General features: G+C 42.3%; 2 protein-coding genes across 7 annotated transcripts in view; one reads left to right on the plus strand and one right to left on the minus strand.

The window, feature by feature from the left end:
• mlphb (melanophilin b) overlaps nt 1-20136 on the minus strand; it is a 66896-nt gene that overhangs the window by 21440 nt on the left and 25320 nt on the right. The window lies entirely within an intron of this gene.
• Nucleotides 3495-20136, plus strand: part of col6a3 (collagen, type VI, alpha 3) — a 44314-nt gene continuing 27672 nt past the window's right edge. The window contains 14 exon segments of the mRNA XM_025063616.1: nt 3495-3871; nt 6539-6642; nt 7489-8121; nt 9368-9964; nt 11010-11609; nt 11757-12386; nt 12620-13204; nt 15364-15966; nt 16057-16659; nt 16761-17354; nt 17428-18012; nt 18118-18699; nt 18788-19372; nt 19473-19797. Of these exon segments, the coding sequence (XP_024919384.1) occupies nt 6558-6642; nt 7489-8121; nt 9368-9964; nt 11010-11609; nt 11757-12386; nt 12620-13204; nt 15364-15966; nt 16057-16659; nt 16761-17354; nt 17428-18012; nt 18118-18699; nt 18788-19372; nt 19473-19797 (7007 nt within the window). The 5' untranslated portion in view covers nt 3495-3871; nt 6539-6557.

Raw genomic sequence — 20136 nt, forward strand, 5'->3', positions numbered from 1 at the left:
GGAAGGAAGGAAGGAAGGTAGGAAGGAAGGAAGGAAGGAAGGAAGGAGAGTTTTCTTCCACAAACACCCTGTGTTTTGTCGACTTAGACAACATTGGTTTCCCGGTCCTTCACGTTGACTAATCTTAATCCGGACCCTGGACCAGATCAGACCGGAACCCTGTCCCTGTCCAGATGAAATCCTCAACCTTAAAATAGATCTCCCCACAAGTATTTCACCAAAAACGTTAACTACGTTTAACTAGACCAGTCACACACACACATGCCCAACATGTGTGGAGACTAAATGGTAACGGCAGGTCTTGATATTCTGCCTAATGAAGACAACAGACGGACTGAGAGTCGAGTTTGGGCCAAACTTCAGACTTCTAGTGCAGTGTTACACTGAAGCGTTTCAGTGAAGCGTTTTGAACTGGGAAAATAAAAAATCCCAGGTTATGTTACTGTAGTTACTTCAGTTTGTAGTACTTCAGTTTGTAGTACTTCAGTTTGTAGTGCCATGCCTAAAGTATTCCAGGTACTCTGATGTTACTGTAAAGTCTACTCTCCTGCAGCAGTGTGTCAGTGTTGTTGGTCAGTAGCTGCTGTGACAAAGAGGTTACACACCTCTCCTTCTCCTCCTCCTCCTCCTCGTTCTCATCCTCCTCCTCCTCAGACCTTTTATTCACTCCTGGTCCAGAACAAACAGGTCGGTTGGTGAACACTTTTTTCCTCAGCTAACACTTTAGAACACTGACAGTGTGTGTGTGTGTGTGTGTGTGTGAGGAGGGAGGGTGCGTTTGTGCATGCGTGCGTTTGGTTGAAAATCAAATAAACTGTGGAGTGTGTGTTCCACACACATTTCCTGTTCTTCTCATCATTTCCAGCAGCCTCAGCCTCATCGACTCCATGACGACGACTTCATCACGAGGCTGTGATTAATGAGAGGAATAATGCACTTCCACACAGGCTTTTATTGTGAAAAGACTCTTCACATAAGACCAGGAAAGAATCTGTCATTCCTTCAAAATAAAACATCAACTCCGTCAGTCCAGACGTGATGTCACCACACCAGGGTTCTAATCAAACGCTACAGAACCAGAAACCACAGAGGTCCAGGTCTCACATCCATCCATCCATCATCTACCACTTATTCTCTTTCAGAGTCACAGGGGGCGCTGGAGGCCCAATGCCAGCTATCTACGAGTGAGGGCCAGGGCATATATATGTTTGGAAGAAATATATATATACATATATATATTTTTTTTTTTTAATGTTTTTTTCATGACTCATGATGCAGAGGAAAGGAAAGCGTGAGATGTTGGAACCAGAACTCATCCAGTATCTTCATCATTACAGTGTAGTGGTTTGCAGGTGGTGCTGTGAGGAGCTGCTCACAGCTGTGTTCTCCATCAGATCGGTTCTGTGAACACTTCCATGTTCCGCCAATTCTTGTAACTTTTTTCCTCTTCAGACGGAGCGCAGGAACAGTTCTGGGGAATCGATAGCTTAGCCTGAAGTTTTTCGAAATTAAAACAAACACAAATGTGAGGAAGTGAAGTTCACTTCACGGCGCGCTGAGGAACGTCTGGAACGTTCCCTGACAGAAGAATGCAGCAGAAATCCTGCCTCTCTGGGTCGGTGCATACACTAAACAGTCCTCGCTCTAAAACACACCCTGACTCACTGACTGCAGTTTGAAGGGAACAGGGAACTGGTTTTTTGTCTGTAACAGGAACAAGTAGATAAACAGTGCTGTCCCTGTGGAACACTGAGGTTCTGCACAGACTCAGCAGCTGTAGGGAGCTGGAAACATCTTCTAATTTCCTACGTCAGGGGGATTCGAAGTAGGACCGGGCCCGGGGTTGACCAGGATCCCAGCCAGATGGACTGTACTGGTCTCCACAGAACTTTTAATTAAAATCCTCTCCTCATACAAACACACAGGGATTAGAACGACTTTAGAACCTTCACCTTTTCACTTAAAAGAAATCCGACTCCAACAAAGTGTTTGGTGAAGAATTCATCGGTTATATAATAATAAAAACGTATCGACAGAACTTTTCTATGTCTCACTGAAGGGAGCTAACGTGGACACACTGCCAATAAGTGTGTCTCACTGAAGGGACCAGCTAACGTGGACACACTGCCAATAAGTTTTCTGCTTCGGCAAAAACTTCAAAATAACCAGCGAGTTCTTCAGTTAAATATTTTTAAGAATAAGCTTTGAAGGTGGAGTTGGAGGGTGGGGGGGGGTGTATTTGACACTGATGTCTCTAATTATATTTAGCTGATGCTTTTATCTAAAGAGAGTTACAAATGGGGGAGGTGTCATTAGGAGATCCCTCTGGGAATCAAACCCGGGACTCTCTGCTCTTTGCTTTCAGGCAGTGGCGCTAACCGCTACACTATGGAACCAATTACAGGAAGACAAATGACACTAAAGACAAATGACACCAAACCATAAAACATCAATTCAGAGAACAATGGCCGTCAAAGAGAAATACTGAACCAAAAACAAATGAAAACCTGAAGTCTCAAAAATAGCTGCACCGCAGAGGAAAGCCCTGTAGGGGGTGTTTTAGACAAAAGAATTGGCGCCTGCTCCCCCCCCCTCCCTGGACAACACAGCAGCTCTTATCCCTTGACCAGGGCTGGGGACTTCCTGTCTAAGACCCTTTAGACCTACATGTTGCTACACATCGGCGCCTCCTGTCTGCAGCGAAGGATGTTCCGACGAGTTCTGTGTTTGGAAATGTTACTGCTGAAGACCAACAAGTTCTACACGATGACAACAAGGTTTCATTCTACTGTGTTCTAGTCTGTTTTATTCTGTTCTAGCGTGTTCTACTCTGGGGCTGATCTGTTTTCTGAGAACTCACAGCTGAGTTCATGGCTCTGCCTTGTGGTTCCTGTAACAATGTTCTCAAAACTCAGCCAACGCAGCCGTGTGCAGATTCCTCAGTTGGAGATTTAAGAGATTTCCTGTTCTGTCCAACATGGGGCAAGACCATGTGCCGAGACCATGGGCCGAGACCATGTGCCGAGACCATGGGCCGAGACTCTGGGCTGAGACCATGTACTGCGACCATAGGCCGAGACCCAGTTTGTCGGCGTGAGAGGCCAACACTGCAGCACTCAGATTATCACTGATGTTTGATCTCAGCTCTTCTTCTCCGCAGACCTGAAGTGGTTCTAACTGAGCCACAAAGGACCAGTTAGGTGAGTATCAAGTCTTGGTCCACACAGGACTCAAACCTGGTCCACGGACTAATGAGAAGACCTGAACAAACAGCACTTGGGTTCAACAGAAAGTCTGACTGTTCTTAAAGTAAAAACAAACAGTCCTCCACAAAGGGGGGGAGTGGAGTGAAGGGGTGGGGGTGGGGGGGCAACATGATGAAGGTAAAGAAGGAGTCCTGGTCCAGCTCTGTGACATCATACTGTCCACGGCTTCTATCCAGACCAAACAGGGTTGTGTCTGCTTTTCATTTTCTCCCCCTCTCCCTTCTTCCCTCCCTCCCTTTCACCATAGCCTCTTCTCTCCCCTCTCATTTTTCTTTCTTTTTTTCCTGCCTTGGAGAAAGTGGGAGGAGGAGAAGGAGGACAGAAGTGGCAGATCTCCAGGAGTTTGGAAGTTTGTCCCATCCCAGATTTGAACTCTGCACCACAGCTCCTCTGGTTTTAGACTGCGAGGTTGTCTGTCCCGTTCTGCCTTCACTGTTCCCTCCTTGTGCAGGAGCCCCTTGTCCTTTGACCCCCTCCCCATCAGAGCCCCCTCCGACCTCCTGTGTTCCACTCGGATGATAATGACCAGAACTCCAGCTTCCAGTGATTTTGTATAAATTGTTTCCTCCTGAAAAATCAAACCCATTGGAACACAGCATTTTCAGGTAAGGACGGCTCTGAAGTTTTGGAATCTTGGAAAACGACGTGCATGTTTTTCCGTCTTCACTCAGTTTCTAGTCGTAACATGCAGTTTGAGCTGGTGGCGGCTGTGACGACCACAGCTGTGCACAGAGTGTTTGGATTCTCACTCATGAATATCAGGCAGCATGCATTTAGCCGTACGACCAAGCCTGTGTTTTAGTGGTGACAGAGAGAGAGAGAGAGAGAGCGGTGAGGGCAGGAGGTGAGCGTCAGTCAGACGCTCTGATGGATTCAACACTGAATGCTTTTTTCTGCATGCTTGAAATGTTGAAATGTTGTAGGACAGGGGTCAGAGGTCAGATGTCAGTGATCAGGGAGACTTTACTTTCAGCCAGTGTGGTTTTTTTTCACTTTTCAAATCAAATCGATTTCATGGAACTTCACTCATTCAAATGATGAATCCAAATGGAGTCATCTGATTGGTAGATATTTCCACTGCAGCCGTGGCCCGAAACCACACCCTGAACAATGACCGCGGGAAAAGAAAGAAAAGAATAAAGTCTTTTTTTCCACAGCGCTGGCCAGGAGAAGTGTCGGGGATTTGTTGGCTGTGGTGCTGGGCTGCAGGTTTTAGTGGACCAGGTGTAAGCCATTAATCTTATCCTTTTACCCATGAGGCTACTGCACATGCACAGAGGAATCTGGCGTGCGTCCGTGTGTGTGCACGTGAGGACGCCGTGCAGAAATGAACTTCTCCTCTGATTATCCTCAGAATTATCGTCAACGTCTCGTAAACTTTTCTTACGAGCTGCAGCTCCCACATACGTTTGTTTGCACATAACCAGTTGCTACGGCAACGCAGGCAAGAGTTTGGACACGGTCCATTGTGTGTGCCAGGTTTGGTTTTATGTGGATTTTTTTTTTATTGTTATTCATTTATAACTGGTACAAAGACGAGGTTTCCCTGTGAAGCGGAGGAGTTTCAGGCTGGAGTGAAGTGTTTCGGAACATTCACAATCCATCTTGGTTTGTTTATGTTTTACGGCCAGTCCACTGGCTGCTGCAGCTTTTCATCCTGATGCAGAGCAGACGTGCAGAATGCTGCAGGAGTTTTTTCTTTTTTTTTTGATGAGAAACACAGTTCACTGGACATGAACATGATTTAAACGTCTAGATAGAACAGAGTCGAGCGTAGAGCGTGTGTTTTCACTGAAACACTTGAACTTGCTATCTGATCACCGTCACTGTTTACGGCTGTTCCAAATTATGTCACCCAGACCAGGACGGCACGGCTGTTAGAGAGTTAACATTAGACAGAAAATTATCCCATTCAACCCCCCACCAAATACACACACACACACACGCACACGCCAGCCACATCCTGCTCTGGACATTACAGCTGATCGTCTCTTATCGGTACCACATGTGACACAGCCCATCCTTCCAGCTGAAGTAAATGATTCATGTGCCAGAGGTTGACCACAGTCACAGCAGCATGTGTGTCGTCCGGGGCAACAAACCCATGTATGAAATCAGGGCAGTTACCATGTTTGTCCACTTTGAGGCAGACGAGCTCCAGTTTCTCTGCGTGTGCTCTTCAAGCTGAAAAATGTGTATGAATGTGCCAGTAGTTGTTCTTTCCTGGTGGAGTTTGTTTGTGGTGAGAGAAAATAGTCCTAACTGTGATGAAGAAAATCATTTGAACTTAATCGACTTGCAAGTAAATGCTGCTGCGTAAATAAATGTAGTATTTGAAATGAGTTATTGAGATTGGACCACCAGGGGTCCCTGGACTCCACACTGAAAAGCACAGCTCTGGAGGAGTAGCTGCAGTGTGTGTAATTACAAGAACCACTTCTACAAACTGGAAAGTTCTGTTTGAGGGAAAATGAGTCACAACTATAATGAAGTGAACGGTTAAAAAAAAAACAGTAGAGGAGAAAGAATCAGGTTTTTGTTCTTCACCAGCACAGACGTTAAATTTAAAGGCAGGACTTTGGCCCAGAGCAGCTGAAGGTTCACTGTGTTCGTGTACAGTTAGTGTGTGGTCTGCTCTGTCAACGTGAGGACTGGGGGCGTAACAATGTACCCTGAATTAGGTAAACATTTATACGAACGGGGGCGTGGTGGTGGTGGGCGATGGAGGAGGGGAGTAATCCCTGAAATCAAATTAAATCTAATTAAATCATTTGAACTCTCAGTACTAATTATAACAGAAGCTCAAGATTGGAGAACCTCTGTCAGTGTGAACGCTGGAACCGTGTTCAGTTGAGGTGACTGTCGGAGAAATGCATTTTAATTTGAAGAGTTTTTTTCTGTTTATTGATGCAATTCTCTGTCGTACAAACATCTGGACAAACTGCTGCCTCCGCATGTTTCCAGCTAGCCTTGGTACAAACTACAGCTCGGCCTGAATTCAACTATTTTGTTATCAGTTCACTTTTAAACAAACTTGCTCTCTTACCCGTGTCTCCCTGTCACCCCTCTGTGGCCATGCGGACCCTGACTGTCGTGTTTGTTTTTTGGTGTTTTGTTTTTTGACCTCGGCCCTGACTCATACGTTGGTTTTGGTTATTTGACCTCTGTGTTTTAAAATATCAAATGTTTCACATTAGCACAAATGTAACGCAAAGTGAGGACAGAAATGTTTGGCGATGTGGACATTTGATGAAATTGTGTTGAATTCACAGGTGTCCTCTTCATTTGAAGATGAGGACTAAACTGATGTTGCCCCTCGTTGCCCTTCTGGGTATCCTGTGTACAGGACTTGTCCCAAAACTTGATGCTCAGGAAGGTAAGTACACACATCAAAGTGTATCTACGTTGCTCAGAGTTGGGGTTTTTTTAAATGTTTTTTTAGGGTTGTCCAATAATAACATTGTGCCGATATTAGCATACTTAAGTAATATCTGTAAGAATCATTATCGGTTTTTCCTCCGATATTGAAAACGCTATGCCTGGGTATCACCAAATGGTGTGTGCCCTGAAAAAAGTTTTTGGGAAAAATCACTGTATGTGAAAGTGAAACCCACTAGATGGCAGCATTGCAGCTCATTTAATTAATCTGGTGCTAGTAACTCGCACAGTGGTTTGTACAAATAAATAAATAAGTATTACTAGGTCCCTAATAGTATTTTAATTTGGGGGGGGTGTGAAAAAACTTCTGTCCTCTGGGGGGAGCATGGCAGGAAATAATTGAGAAACACTGGTTTAACCCATCAAAACTAAGTTAGCATGCGGCATTTACCTTCCTTAACCAGTAGGCCACCATTGCCTCGCTATATTGGTATAGATTTATCTATATCTATAATCTATAGAATCTATAGAATCAGAAATTAAGTGTTTGGACAATATTGGATATCGGCAAAAAGTTAATATCGGACATCCCTAGTTTTTTTTTTCACTCCCTGTATTTTAATTAAAGCATTATGTTTTGAACTAAATTCTACTTTGAACTACACTTGTATATATTGCATAAACTCGGATTAGAATACAGCCAAGTCTAATCCAAGGACAGTTCCAGGCTCTAACATCAAAAGTGATGATAAAATGATTCATGTTGTATTTTGTTGAAAATGTCGGTGCCAACCATCGTTATCATTTGTCTTCACTTCTGTCCTCCAAATACTTTGGTCTGAAGACTGTGCAGAAGGGTTGCCCGCTGATATATACTTTCTAGTGGATTCATCCTGGAGTATCGGAGAGGAGAACTATGAGCATGTCCGACACTTTTTGTACGGCCTGATAGAGGCGCTGCACAGGGTCGGTGGGAACGGGTTTAAATTTGCTCTTGTGCAGTACAATACCAGACCACAGACTGAGTTCCAACTCGACAGCTACTCAAGCACTCAGAGCATCCTGGGACACATCAAATCCATGTCCTATCATGGTGGGGGCACACGCACAGGCCTGGGCCTGGACTTCCTGATACGTACACACATGAACACTGCTGCGGGCAGCCGTGCTGCTGAAGGAGTGACGCAGGTGGTGGTGGTGCTAACAGACGGGCGATCTCAAGATGACGTGTCGGAGCCAGCTCTGGTGCTACACTTAGCGGGTGTCAAGGTGTTTGCAGTCGGAGTAAAGGATGCGGTGGAGTCAGAGCTCAGGGAGATGTCTAGTCAGCCCCACGACATTCACGTGATCAGTGTAGACTCTTTTCTCAACTTGCGGAACGTAATCCAAGATTTAGTCGTGCGGCTTTGCAGGGCAGTGACCCGGCCATGGGGGGCTGCTGTGGCAAATGAGGCCCCTGTGGCTGGAGGAGGGACAGGTAATAAAATGGGACCAGTGACACTCCTTTACTAATGATGTCCACATGTGCAGTGAGATGATGCAGTCCATGTGGTCATGTCTCAAATCCATCATTAACACGATCCAGAACTTTAACCTCAATAACCTCTCACTGTCTCCCTGCCAACTTAACATCACCTGTGTCGTCCTACTACTAGAGAGAGCCACAGGATTTGCATGTGATGACCACACCCACTGCATTTTGGGGGCGGGGTGTTAAGTTTGATCATGGTTTTGTATATGTTTCAATACAAAAACAAACAAACACAGCCATTATGATTTATCACCAAAATGGTGGAAATGTTTCCATTCACAGACACCGAGGTCACAGACCCTAACAGTCAATGACCAAACCTTTCCAACAAACCGGGGGTTTGGATATAAGATCAAGGAGCTTTTAACAACAGCTAACCTTCGCACCACTGCTTTCTTGTCTTGCATAAATATATATACTGTATATGTTTTTCAGTCACAATGTCTGTGTAAAATATGTGCAGTACTGTATTTGTCAAACAGTGATGAACCTGGATGCACTCATTCTTGTCATGTTTGCAGATGCACTTCTTTGAGAATGTCCAGACATTTACAAGTACAGAAAAATATTGAAGTATAATTCATCTGAATACATTCTCAAGAACTGCAAAGTGTAAGCATCAAGGATGTGCCGCCAATCATAACTGGTCATGTTATCTGAGGTCCTTAACAAGAATCTGCATGGTGACGGCTGAACTTCCAGGAGCTAATATCAGTACTTTGTACGACTGGAGAAAAGAATTTATGAATTGTTAAGTTTTCTGTTTATTAACATACAACATTTTTTCTTAAAAACATTAAAATAATTATAATTATAATTAACCCTAATTATTGTAAAAAAAAATCCTTATTTTCTGTTGTTGAAACTATCATAAATCCACATCTCAACGAATAACATCTTTTAATCAGCTACAGCAGTGGCAACTTTAAGGACTCAAGCAATCTTTCAGTGAACTTGACTAAATTATTCACCAATCTGTGCATTAAAAAAAAACTGCCGAAATGTCAGAGGTCACTGCTGTCATTCTCCTGGTTTCAGCCGACATGCAGAATGATGTGTTTTCACTGTTAGTGATCAGTTCACTCTGAACGTCACTTGCAATGACACGCTGGCCCGTGTCATTTGTCTCTGTCTCAAAGTGTTAACCCTTTCACAAGTTCCATTTTGTTTTGTTCTCTCTCTCTCCTTTAAGCACAAGATTCAGCTGACCTAATTATCTTAATTGATGGATCACAGAACGTTGGAGCAGCAGACTTCCCAGACGTGCGTGATTTTGTTTTGAGAATCATTGAGGGACTTGATATAGGAAGGGACACTGTTCGGGTGGCCTTGGCCCTGTACAACTCCTACCCAGAGATCAAGTTCTATCTGAATAGCTATGACAGCAAGTCATCAGTTCTGGACGCTGTGAAGGGCCTCACCTACTCAGGGGGCGATGACTCTAACCTGGGGGCTGCATTGGAAGAAGTGGCTCAAAGTCTATTGAGCCAATCAGCTGGGGGCAGGGCAGATGAGGGTGTGCCCCAGATGCTACTGGTTATCAGTGCTGGGCCATCCTCTGATGATACTGGTGCTGGTGATCGGGCCCTTAAGAGGGCTGGAGTTATCACATTCGGCATGGCCATTGGTAACACTGCCAGTGCCGACCTTGAAATGGTTGCTTCAGACAAGAGTTTTGTCCAGGTAGCCCCCGATTTCAGAGCAGTGTCCAACATGGGTGATCAGCTACTACCGTACCTTAACGGCGTGGTCCAGCGCACCATTGTTGTTCAGACCGAGTTCACGGAAGGTATGTATCACAGTACATGAGGATGCAGTATAGTTTAACCATTAGGGATGATAATTAATATCATCTTGGGTTCAAGGTAAGATATTTGACTTATTTTAAAAAACGCTGTTCTCTAAAGGGTATTCCATGAAACTAGGGATGTCCAATAATATCGGCCCTGCGATAATATCAACAGACCGATATTGTCGGAGCGATATAAGTTTAATTACATAACATCTGTAAGTATCGTTATCCGTTTTTCCTCTAATAATGAAAACCTGATAACACAATGCCTTGGTCTCACAAAATTATGCATTTTAATAATTAGGGCTTTGTATGCAGAATGCTGGTGCCAGCAACTCATACAGCGGTTTGTAGAGACAAATAAATAAATATTATCAGGTGCTAAATAGTATTTTAATTCTGGGCGGTAATAGGTTGGTATCGGAATCGGAAAGTGTTATATCGGCATATTGGATATCAGCAAAAAGTTAATATTGGACATCCCAATACATTTCCAGTGTGTTCAATCTGAAGTTAATGCACTGTGAGAACGTGTTGACTACATGTGGTGACCTAAACTACTACTCAACTTATTCCTTGCCATTTTTAAGCCTTAGATTTTTTTAATTTGAAGATTTTTTTTATTAGTGCTCCATTTCTGTGATTAAAAAAGTCTGAATGTTTTCACATAAAAACTCATAGAATGATTTTAGCTCAAGATGCAACGGTCACTTCACTGTTGTAGATTAAAAATAGATTTTAGAGTATTATTAAGATTAAAATATTAGTAAAATGTTTATACTCATGATCACTTTGATAATATTTACTACAAATATACTTAAAATGCCTTATTTAAGTATTATTAGTTATATTTATAAAAAATGATAAATCCAATACAAAATTAAAAATATAATAATTTCTATATATACACTATAGGTAATAAATAAATAATACATTAATCACATATATAGTGATTATATAATTAATATATAAATATATATACATATTAAAGATAATAAATATTAAATGCTTTTAAATAAATTTGCCTTTTCTTTCTTTTCAGTCTTGGCAGTTGGTCGACGGGACATCATTTTCCTCATCGACAGTACTATGGGATCAATACTCGTTAACACTGCTCGTGAATTCATCAAACGGTTTGTCGAGACTATGCCCATTGGTCCAAATCAGGTGCAAGTTGGTGTGGCCCAGTTTAGTGATACCCCCAAAATTGAGATGGAACTGAACTCCCATGGATCCCGGGATTCCTTGGTTGCTGCACTTGGCCAGATCAAACCAAAACCTGGTCAATATGTCAATATTGGCACAGCCTTGGACTTTGTTCGGGTGAATATGCTCCGAACTGAGAAGGGCAGTCGTATTCATCAGGGCATACCACAGATCGTACTGCTGTTGACCGGTAAAAAGTCGAATGACAGAGTGGAACAACCTGCTAGAGCCCTACACAGAATGGGTGTGCTAACTATGGCTGTTGGCGTCAAGGCTGCTGATGGGGAGGAGCTAAGACAGATTGCCTTCTCTGAAAATGTGGCCTTTTTGCCGAGAGACTTGCGCTTAATACTCCGCAACCCACTACAACGGCAAATGGTTGATGCACTGTCCACACTAGCCGGGACTGTGGTTACGGAGACGCCCACCGCACCAGGTAATGATATGAACATTTTGAGTCAAGAATCCCATCAAAAATGGAACTGTTGCATGAACGCCTGTTACAAACGAGTTAAAGACTATTATTCAACATGAACTAATTTGTTTGCCCTAATTTTCTGTCGCCTTTTGTGCTTTTCCGCAGACGTGGAGATTACCACAGTGGAGACCCAGAAAGTGGTCAGAGACTTTGTCTTTCTTGTTGACGGCTCAAACTACATCGGCAGCACCAACTGGCCCTATGTGAGAGACTACATGATCAACTTGGTAAACCAACTAGATGTGCGACCTGAGAGGGCTCAAATTGGTCTTGTACAGTTCGCTCAAGACCCAAAAATTGAATTCTACCTGAATAGATATAATAACCGACAAGATGTGGTGAATAAAATCTCCCAACTGAGACTAACTGGAGGCTCAGTTCTGAACACAGGAGCCGCCATGAGACACGCCCTCAGCAAAATGTTTGTATCGTCAGCTGGGTCACGTAGGAGGCAGGGAGTCCCGCAGGTGTTGGTGCTGATCACTGGTGGTCCATCCCAGGATGAGATTAAAACCATAGCTGATCAGTTGGCTCTGGCTGGAGTTTTGACCTTCACAGTAAGCTCCGGACAAGCAGAAGAATCCCTCCTGAAAACAGTTGCCTTTGTTCCAGATTTGGCCTATCATGACAGCAGCTTCTCAAACATACCTGCAATGGCCGAACTGATGATGCCCCAGTTGATAACCGTAGTTGGGGATGTAGATACGATAAATGTTGAAGAACCTGAAGTAAGCGGTAAGTGGTATGTTGTAAATGTGGTAAAAGCTGTAGTAAAACATTGAAAGTACGTTGATATTACTATTATCAATGTCTGATTTCATCGGCCTGATATTAGCATAATTATTGCATAATAATTTATTATTATATAATAATGTAATATCTAGAAGAATCGTTATCAGTTTTTCCCGATATCGGACATCCCTAATTACTATGTTATAATACCTAATAATACTTTTGTTTTCCTCCAGTTGGAACAGAGAGGGATGTTGCTTTCCTCATTGATGGTACTGACAACGTTAGAGCTGATTTTGCCTACATCCAGGATTTTATAATTAAAGTCATTGAACCACTTGACATTGGAATTGACAGAGTGCGTGTCTCAGTGGTTCAACACAGTGAAACTCCATTTCCCAGTTTCTACCTGAACACTTACCAAACCAAAGATGAAGTGATCACAGCTGTCAACTCAATGAAACCTACTGGTGGAAGGAGTCTCAACACAGGATCTGCACTGAGGTTTATGAAAGACACCATCTTGTCGCCCCAATATGGCAGCAGGGCAGCACAAAATGTCCCTCAGTTTCTGATTGTTTTGACTGGAGGCCGGTCTAGGGACAGCGTAAAGGAACCAGCTGGTGCACTGAAGACAGAGGGAGTTGTACCATTTGGTGTTGGTGTGAGGGATGCTGACCCAAAGCAGATTCGAGCCATTTCACACAACCCCTCCTTTGCCTTTAATGTGAGAGAATTCAGTGAGCTTAGCACTGTGCCACAAAGGCTCAATAACTACGTAAGTCTACCAACGGATGAACTCAACACTATCCTTCAGCAAGGTAAGACACATCTTATCTTAACTATTTTAACTCCTGTCCTGCTATTTGAAAGGTTTCTTAGGATGACAGATATTTCTTATCTATACCTCAGAACAACGTTATAATGTTAAGAGAGATTTGGCTGGATGGCTCTGATAACACGAGAGACGGATTTGCGGAGATACAACTCTTTGTTAAGCAAATAGTTGAGAGCCTCTCTGTTTATGATGGTAGCGACAGAGTATCTGTGGTTCAGTTTGCTGACATTCCTAAAGTCAGCTTCTATCTAAACTCTCACACGACAAAACATGAAATTATGAATGCCATTGAAAACATAAAGCACAAGGGAGGCAAACACCTAAACACTGGGGAAGCTTTGCAATACGTAAGGCACAGTGTCTTCAGTCCCTCCACTGGGAGTAGAAGTCTAGAAGGAGCTCTGCAGATATTAATATCTTTAGTTAGCAAACCATCGACCGATAATGTTAAGAGCTCGGCTTCTGCCCTGAAGTTGCTGATTTCTCCATGTTGCCAACAATCCATAACCATCTCGTTGCTACACTGAGCACAAACAAAGTCACTGAAGAAACAGTGACAGAAATCCCTAATTTAGTCAGTAAGAGCTGCACATTTGTATATTTTACTTGAAAATATGGAGCAATTATTTTTAACGTTCTATTCTCTACTGTCCATCTAACAATCCATTTGTTTACACTAACCTTTAGGTCAGAGGCAAAATAGTTACAGATAGGGATGTCTGATATTATCGGCCGATATAAGCATAATTATGTAATATCCGTAAGACTCTTTAACGGTCACTAGATGTCAGCATTGCAGCTCATTTTAATAATCAGGAGATTGTATGAGGGTGAAATCTTCTGTACCGTTAATATCGGACATCCCTAGTCTCAGAAGAGTTTTTGTTGAATACATTACTTTTAGGTTAAAGTCATTTGTCTTTTTTTGTTTTGCTTTTCTCCACCTTTTGTCTTCTTTCCTGCTTGTGCTGATTATGTATTACTATAGAAATCTTAATGAGTAGTTCAATTCCCTTTCTGTTCATAAATGTCACCTTGTTGATGCAGACAGCAAAAAGAGGGACATAGTGTTTCTTCTTGATGGGTCAGATGACTCAAGAAATGGACTTCCTGCTATTCGAGAGTTCATCAGACGAATGGCACAAGAGCTAGTAACTGATGAGGACACAGTTCGTGTGGCAGTTGTGCTGTACAGTGATGACACCACAATTTATTTTGACCTAAATACTCACAGATCTAAAGAGGCACTAATTTATGCAGTAAGAAATCTCCGCCATAAAGGAGGAGGAAGTCGAAACACGGGGGCAGCCCTTCAGTTCGTGAGAGATCGTGTTTTTACAGATACCTCTGGGGGTCGACAACAGGAGGGTGTCCCCCAGATACTAGTTTTATTGACTGGAGGCAAATCCAATGATGATGTTGCTAAAGCAGCATTTGCCCTAAAACAAATTGGTGTTCTTTCTTTTGCTATTGGTATGAAAGATACTGAACCGGAGGAGCTTATAAAAATTGCACACTCTTACAAATTCCTTTTCTCTTTGCCTGTCTTCGGTGAACTTTTATCCATTCAGCCAGAAATAGCTGCATATGTCCAGTCGAAATTGCAATTTGGCCCTCCCTCTAACATAGGTAAGACGTTTTTAAATGAAGACTGTTGATCGGTAGCATCTTCCTCTTTTAAACAATCAGTTTCATGTGCTCTTATGAAACTGCTTTTTACTGAAGAATGTTTTCATTTTCATGTTCTTCGGAAGGTTTCACCACGGTACCTGGTTCTGAGGTTTCCTCTGGGTTCTCTTTCAATTCTCTTTTCCCAATGAAAAGCATTTGCGACAGCTCTACACCAAATGCCACATCTTTCTTCAATTTTCCTATTTTTTTATTTCTTTGATGTGCCAATGATAGCATCACTGGCTGAATATTCAAAATTAAAAAATATTTAACTCTTCTGTCTATTCTGTCTACCACTAACTTGGTCAATGACCTGATGCTTTAAAGGTTTTCTTGGCTTAGCATTTAAATCTTATAAAAACATTCTGTATTTCCCCACATTAAGATTGAATATAAAATGGTGTTAATGGGGTGACTATGTCAATGTCTACCCAACAGTATAATAAAACAAAGTTTCTATCTTTTCTCTAGTTGAGTTAGAGTCCCCTCAAAGAGACATTGTGTTTCTAATGGACGGGTCTGACAACACCCGGGATGACTTTCATGCAATGAAAGATTTTGTCCAAAAAATGATGGAAGCACTCACTCTGGGTGAAAACAAAGACCGCGTTTCTGTGGTTCAGTACAGCAAGGAACCACAGACGCATTTTAACTTTAACACCCACAACAAAAAGCAAGATATCCTGAGCGCTCTCCAAGAGTTGGAGCATAAAGGGGGCAGGCCCCTAAACACCGGAGCTGCCCTGGACCACGTCAGAGTAAATACCTTTGCTGAAGCATCAGGGAGTCGGCATCAGGAAGGTGTTCCTCAGATACTGATCCTTCTAAGTGGTGGAAGATCTGCAGATGATGTTGCAAATGCAGCCGCATCACTAAAGCAGAAAAATGTTGTGGCGTTCTGTGTCGGTATCAGAAATGCAGATATACTCGAACTTCAAATGATCGCCCACAATCCTTCCTATGCTCTTACTGTTGATGGATTTGATAATACTTGGGGCGTCCATCAACAATTAATGTCTTTTGTGAAAAGAGTGCCTCGTCAGCAGCCAAGACTAAACCCACCGAAAACATTAGGTAAGACAACCCACCCCCCATCTATCCATCACTCTATCCACCTTTAACATCTTCCTCTCGCTGAACTGAAAAGCTCTCTTTCTGCGCAAGGTTCTGAAGATCACACAGGATCTGTCCAACGCGATATTGTGTTTTTGCTGGATTCCTCTGATGAAATGCAAAATGAATTTTGGAAAATGCTCAGCTTTGTTAGGAGAGCGGTGGAAAAACTCAATGTGGATGAGAAACATGACCAGGTTTCATTGGTGCAGTACAGTCGAAACGCTTCAGCTGTGTTTTTACTGAACACATACCAAACAAAACAGGACATTCTAAACACAATGCAACATCTCAGGCACAAAGGAGGCAGACCCCTTAATACTGGTGCCGCCCTGCAGTTTGTAAAAAGCACTGTTTTTTCTGCTTCTGCTGGAAGTAGACATCAAGAGGGCATTCCACAGATTTTGGTTGTCATAACTGGTGGACAATCCAATGATGATGTCCGATTTGCAGCAAAAACCTTGACAGAACTTGGTGTCACAATTTTTGTCATTGGAACAAGAAATGCTAATATCTTTGAGATCCAGAACATTTCACAGGAATCAAGTCGTGCTTTCTTTGCAGCAGACTCAAGTGATTTTTCAAAATTTGAACAACAAATACTGTCTGCTTCAAAAAATTCTGAATACCATGCTTTCAAACCAACAACACATGGTAAGACTTGTTAATATTGGACATCCCTACCTAAATTATTCATCATTGCTAAACTTTGACTCACTATCCCGGATGTGTTTTGTTCGTCTTTGTGGTTACAGATTACAGCAGAAGAGATATTGTATTTTTGATTGACGGCTCTGATGATTCTAAGAAAAGATTCCCCGATATAAAAGACTTTGTACAAAGAATAGCCGCAGAATTAAATATAGCTTCAAACAAGGATCGTGTGGCCGTTGTTCAGTACAGTCACACAGCAGAGACTACGTTCAACTTTAAACAGTACTCAACAGAGACTGATGTTCTTAATGCAGTAAGAAACCTGAGTCACAAAGGTGGGCACCCTCACAACATTGGAGCAGCTCTCCAGTATTTGAAAGACCATGTGTTTACTGCTGAATCAGGGAGTAGACTCTTCGAAGGAGTTCCACAAATACTCATAATGCTAAATGGTGAAAGATCTGAAGATGACATAAGAACTCCAGTAAAAATCCTGAATGAAATGGGTGTTGTCTCAATCGCCATTGGAACAGTTCATGCAGACACTCTAGAGCTCCAGACAATAGCTCATAAACCCAGTTATGCACTTTCAATCACGGATTATGACGAGCTTCCTTCTACAACGAGTGATGTTCTATCACTGTTGAGGGAGGCTTCTCAGGAAGAAACGAGAAATGCTCCCACTAAAGATTTAGGTAAGACCTTTTGCTCAGTGCTCATTTGCCTGTTCCACTGGTGTTGTACCCATCTTTTTTATTTGTGTTGCAGATTCTAAGAAAAATGACATAGTGTTTCTTGTTGATGGATCATCTGATTCACATAACGGCTTTGAAGGGATACGTCATTTTATGGAAAAATTCGTAGAAGGTCTGAATCTTGGTGAAAACAGAGACCAAGTAGCTGTTGTTCAATATAGTCGTGATGCCACAGTGAACTTCTACCTAAATTCCTATTCATCCAAGGATGATGTTCTGGTTTCTATTAAAACAATGAGTCATAAGTTCGGAAGACCACTAAATACTGGCAAAGCCCTGGCCTTTGTCAGAGACAACGTCTTTTCTCCAACGGTCGGAGGCAGACGTAAGGACCTGGTCCCCCAGTACCTTTACGTTTTTAGTGGCGGACGTTCGGAGGATGATGTCAGAGAAGTAGGCCAGTCACTCAAAGATAATGGAATAGTGACTTTTACTATTGGCACAAAGAATTCTGATACTCTGGAAATGCAAACCATTTCTCTCATACCTGCATATTATTTTCATGTCAAAGATTTTAATAATCTCCAAAGTATTCATCCATCTTTGGAAGCCACATTGAAGGGTTCTCAAGAAACAAGAGAGACCCCAAGTGTTATTGGTAAGAACAGGAATAATTCTCAGTTTGTCTTTACCTTGTCAATAGCTCGCAAATAGAAAATATAATTTAAATATCCCTCAATGTATATGTCTTTGTCTATTTCAGACACTGAAACATTTTCAAATGTAGAGCTTCAAAAGGCTGATATTGTTTTTCTCATGGATGCATCTGATCAAAGTCAAGCGAATGGCAGACTAGTTTTGGACTTCATAAAAGAGTTTGTCAAGCGAATAGAAATCGGTACAAGCAACGTACAAGTCGCTTTGATTCAGTACAGCACAGAGCCAGAGCCTGAATTTCTTCTGAACACATACTCACTTAAAGATCCCATTATGAGTCATATAAGCAATGTGAATCTGAAAGGTGACTTTGTACTGAACACTGGTCTGGCCCTCCAGTATGTGAAAAACAATGTTCTGGTTGCATCATCTGGGAGCAGAGCACTCCAAGGAGTCCCACAAATAGTAATTCTTTTTAGTGGAAGACAGTCAGATGATGATGTCTTAAGTCCAGTCGAAGAACTGACAAATTCTGGAATCTCCCTTTTTAAAGTTGGGGTTAATAAAAGTGATGGAGTAGAAACAGGAGAGGAGTATATCATGAAGGACAAGTCCGACTTTCCTTTATTAAAAACAAATTTAATCTCTGCCATCACGTCTCACAGAGGACCAATAAGCCCGGGTGTTGGTGAGTGAAAACAAGTTCTGCATGTGGTTGGATTAATCTTAATTATGAATCCATTGATCTCAAACACAAACATTTGTGATTTTTCCAGGTACAAAACCAAGGATTAAAAATGATATTGTGTTTCTCATTGATGGATCTGATGATGTTAGAAGTAAATTCCCTGCAATGCGTGATTTCATTGCAACTCTTGTTGACAACTTTGAACTTGACCAAGGGGAAGATAAAGTTGCTGTTGTACAGTACAGCAATGATGCTGAAGTCAGTTTTAATCTGGATACTTACAACACAAGAGATGACATTATTAAACATATCAAAATGTTGAGACCAAAAGGTGGAAGACCACAGTATATCGGAGCAGCACTACAGTTTGTGAAGGATAATGTCTTTGTCTCAAAAGCTAAAGATCAACATCATCACCGAAAACAGATACTTGTCGTAATGACTGGTGGAAGATCTAGAGACTCCCCGAGAGGCCCAGCAAGCATGCTTAAGGCAGCTGGGGTTGTTGCCTTTGCAATTGGATCAAAAATGTCAAATTTATCTGAAATGAATATCATTTCATCGGACAAAAGTTACTCATATATTGTGTCTGACTTTGACAACCTGCCTCTTATTCAACAGCTTTTATTAAACTATATGACTCACGTTGGAGTCAAGGAGGAAACTAAGTTAGGTAAGCATGTCAATTTATTATTATAAACTACACACGAGACGTAACAGTATCTATAAGGATGTGTGATAGAATATTCTGCTAAATGTATGTTCCCTAATAGAGAGACAACCCGTGGGGAGAGATGTTGTTTTCTTGATGGATGGATCTGATGGTAGTAGCAATGGATTCCCTGCTATGCAAGACTTTGTCCAAAGATTAGTAGAGACACTCAGTGTGGATGACAAGAAAGATCGTGTCTCAGTGGTTCAATACAGCCATGATCCAGCTGTACAGTTCTATCTGAACACGTACACAACAAAAAGTGACATTCTTGATGCTGTCAAAAATATGAGACCCAAAGGTGGAAGAGCCCTCAACACTGGAGCAGCCCTCCAGTACTTGAGAGATAACGTCTTTACTGGGTCTGCGGGGAGTAGGAACTTGGCAGGAGTCCCACAGTTGCTAATAGTGCTAAGCGGTGGAAGATCTTCTGACAGCATTGATAGGCCAGCCTCTGCTCTCAAACAGATGGGTGTCCTGATATTTGCAATTGGAAACAGGAACACAGATAGCGGAGAACTGCAGACAATGGCCCATGATCCCAGCTATGCCTTCTCTGTGTCTGAGTTCAATGACCTTCCCAGTGTCCACCAGCAACTTCAGTCCTCTGTGAAGACTGCAGTTGTTAAAGTCACACCTGAATCACCGACTGTGCATGGTACGTTTACAAGGCTAGGTTTTTCTTACAACTCGTAGGGCTTGATTGCAGCGAAATGCAGACCAAT

This window comes from Cynoglossus semilaevis, chromosome 16, assembly GCF_000523025.1.
Source record: "Cynoglossus semilaevis isolate Cse_v1.0 chromosome 16, Cse_v1.0, whole genome shotgun sequence".
Taxonomy (NCBI): Eukaryota; Metazoa; Chordata; class Actinopteri; order Pleuronectiformes; family Cynoglossidae; genus Cynoglossus; species Cynoglossus semilaevis.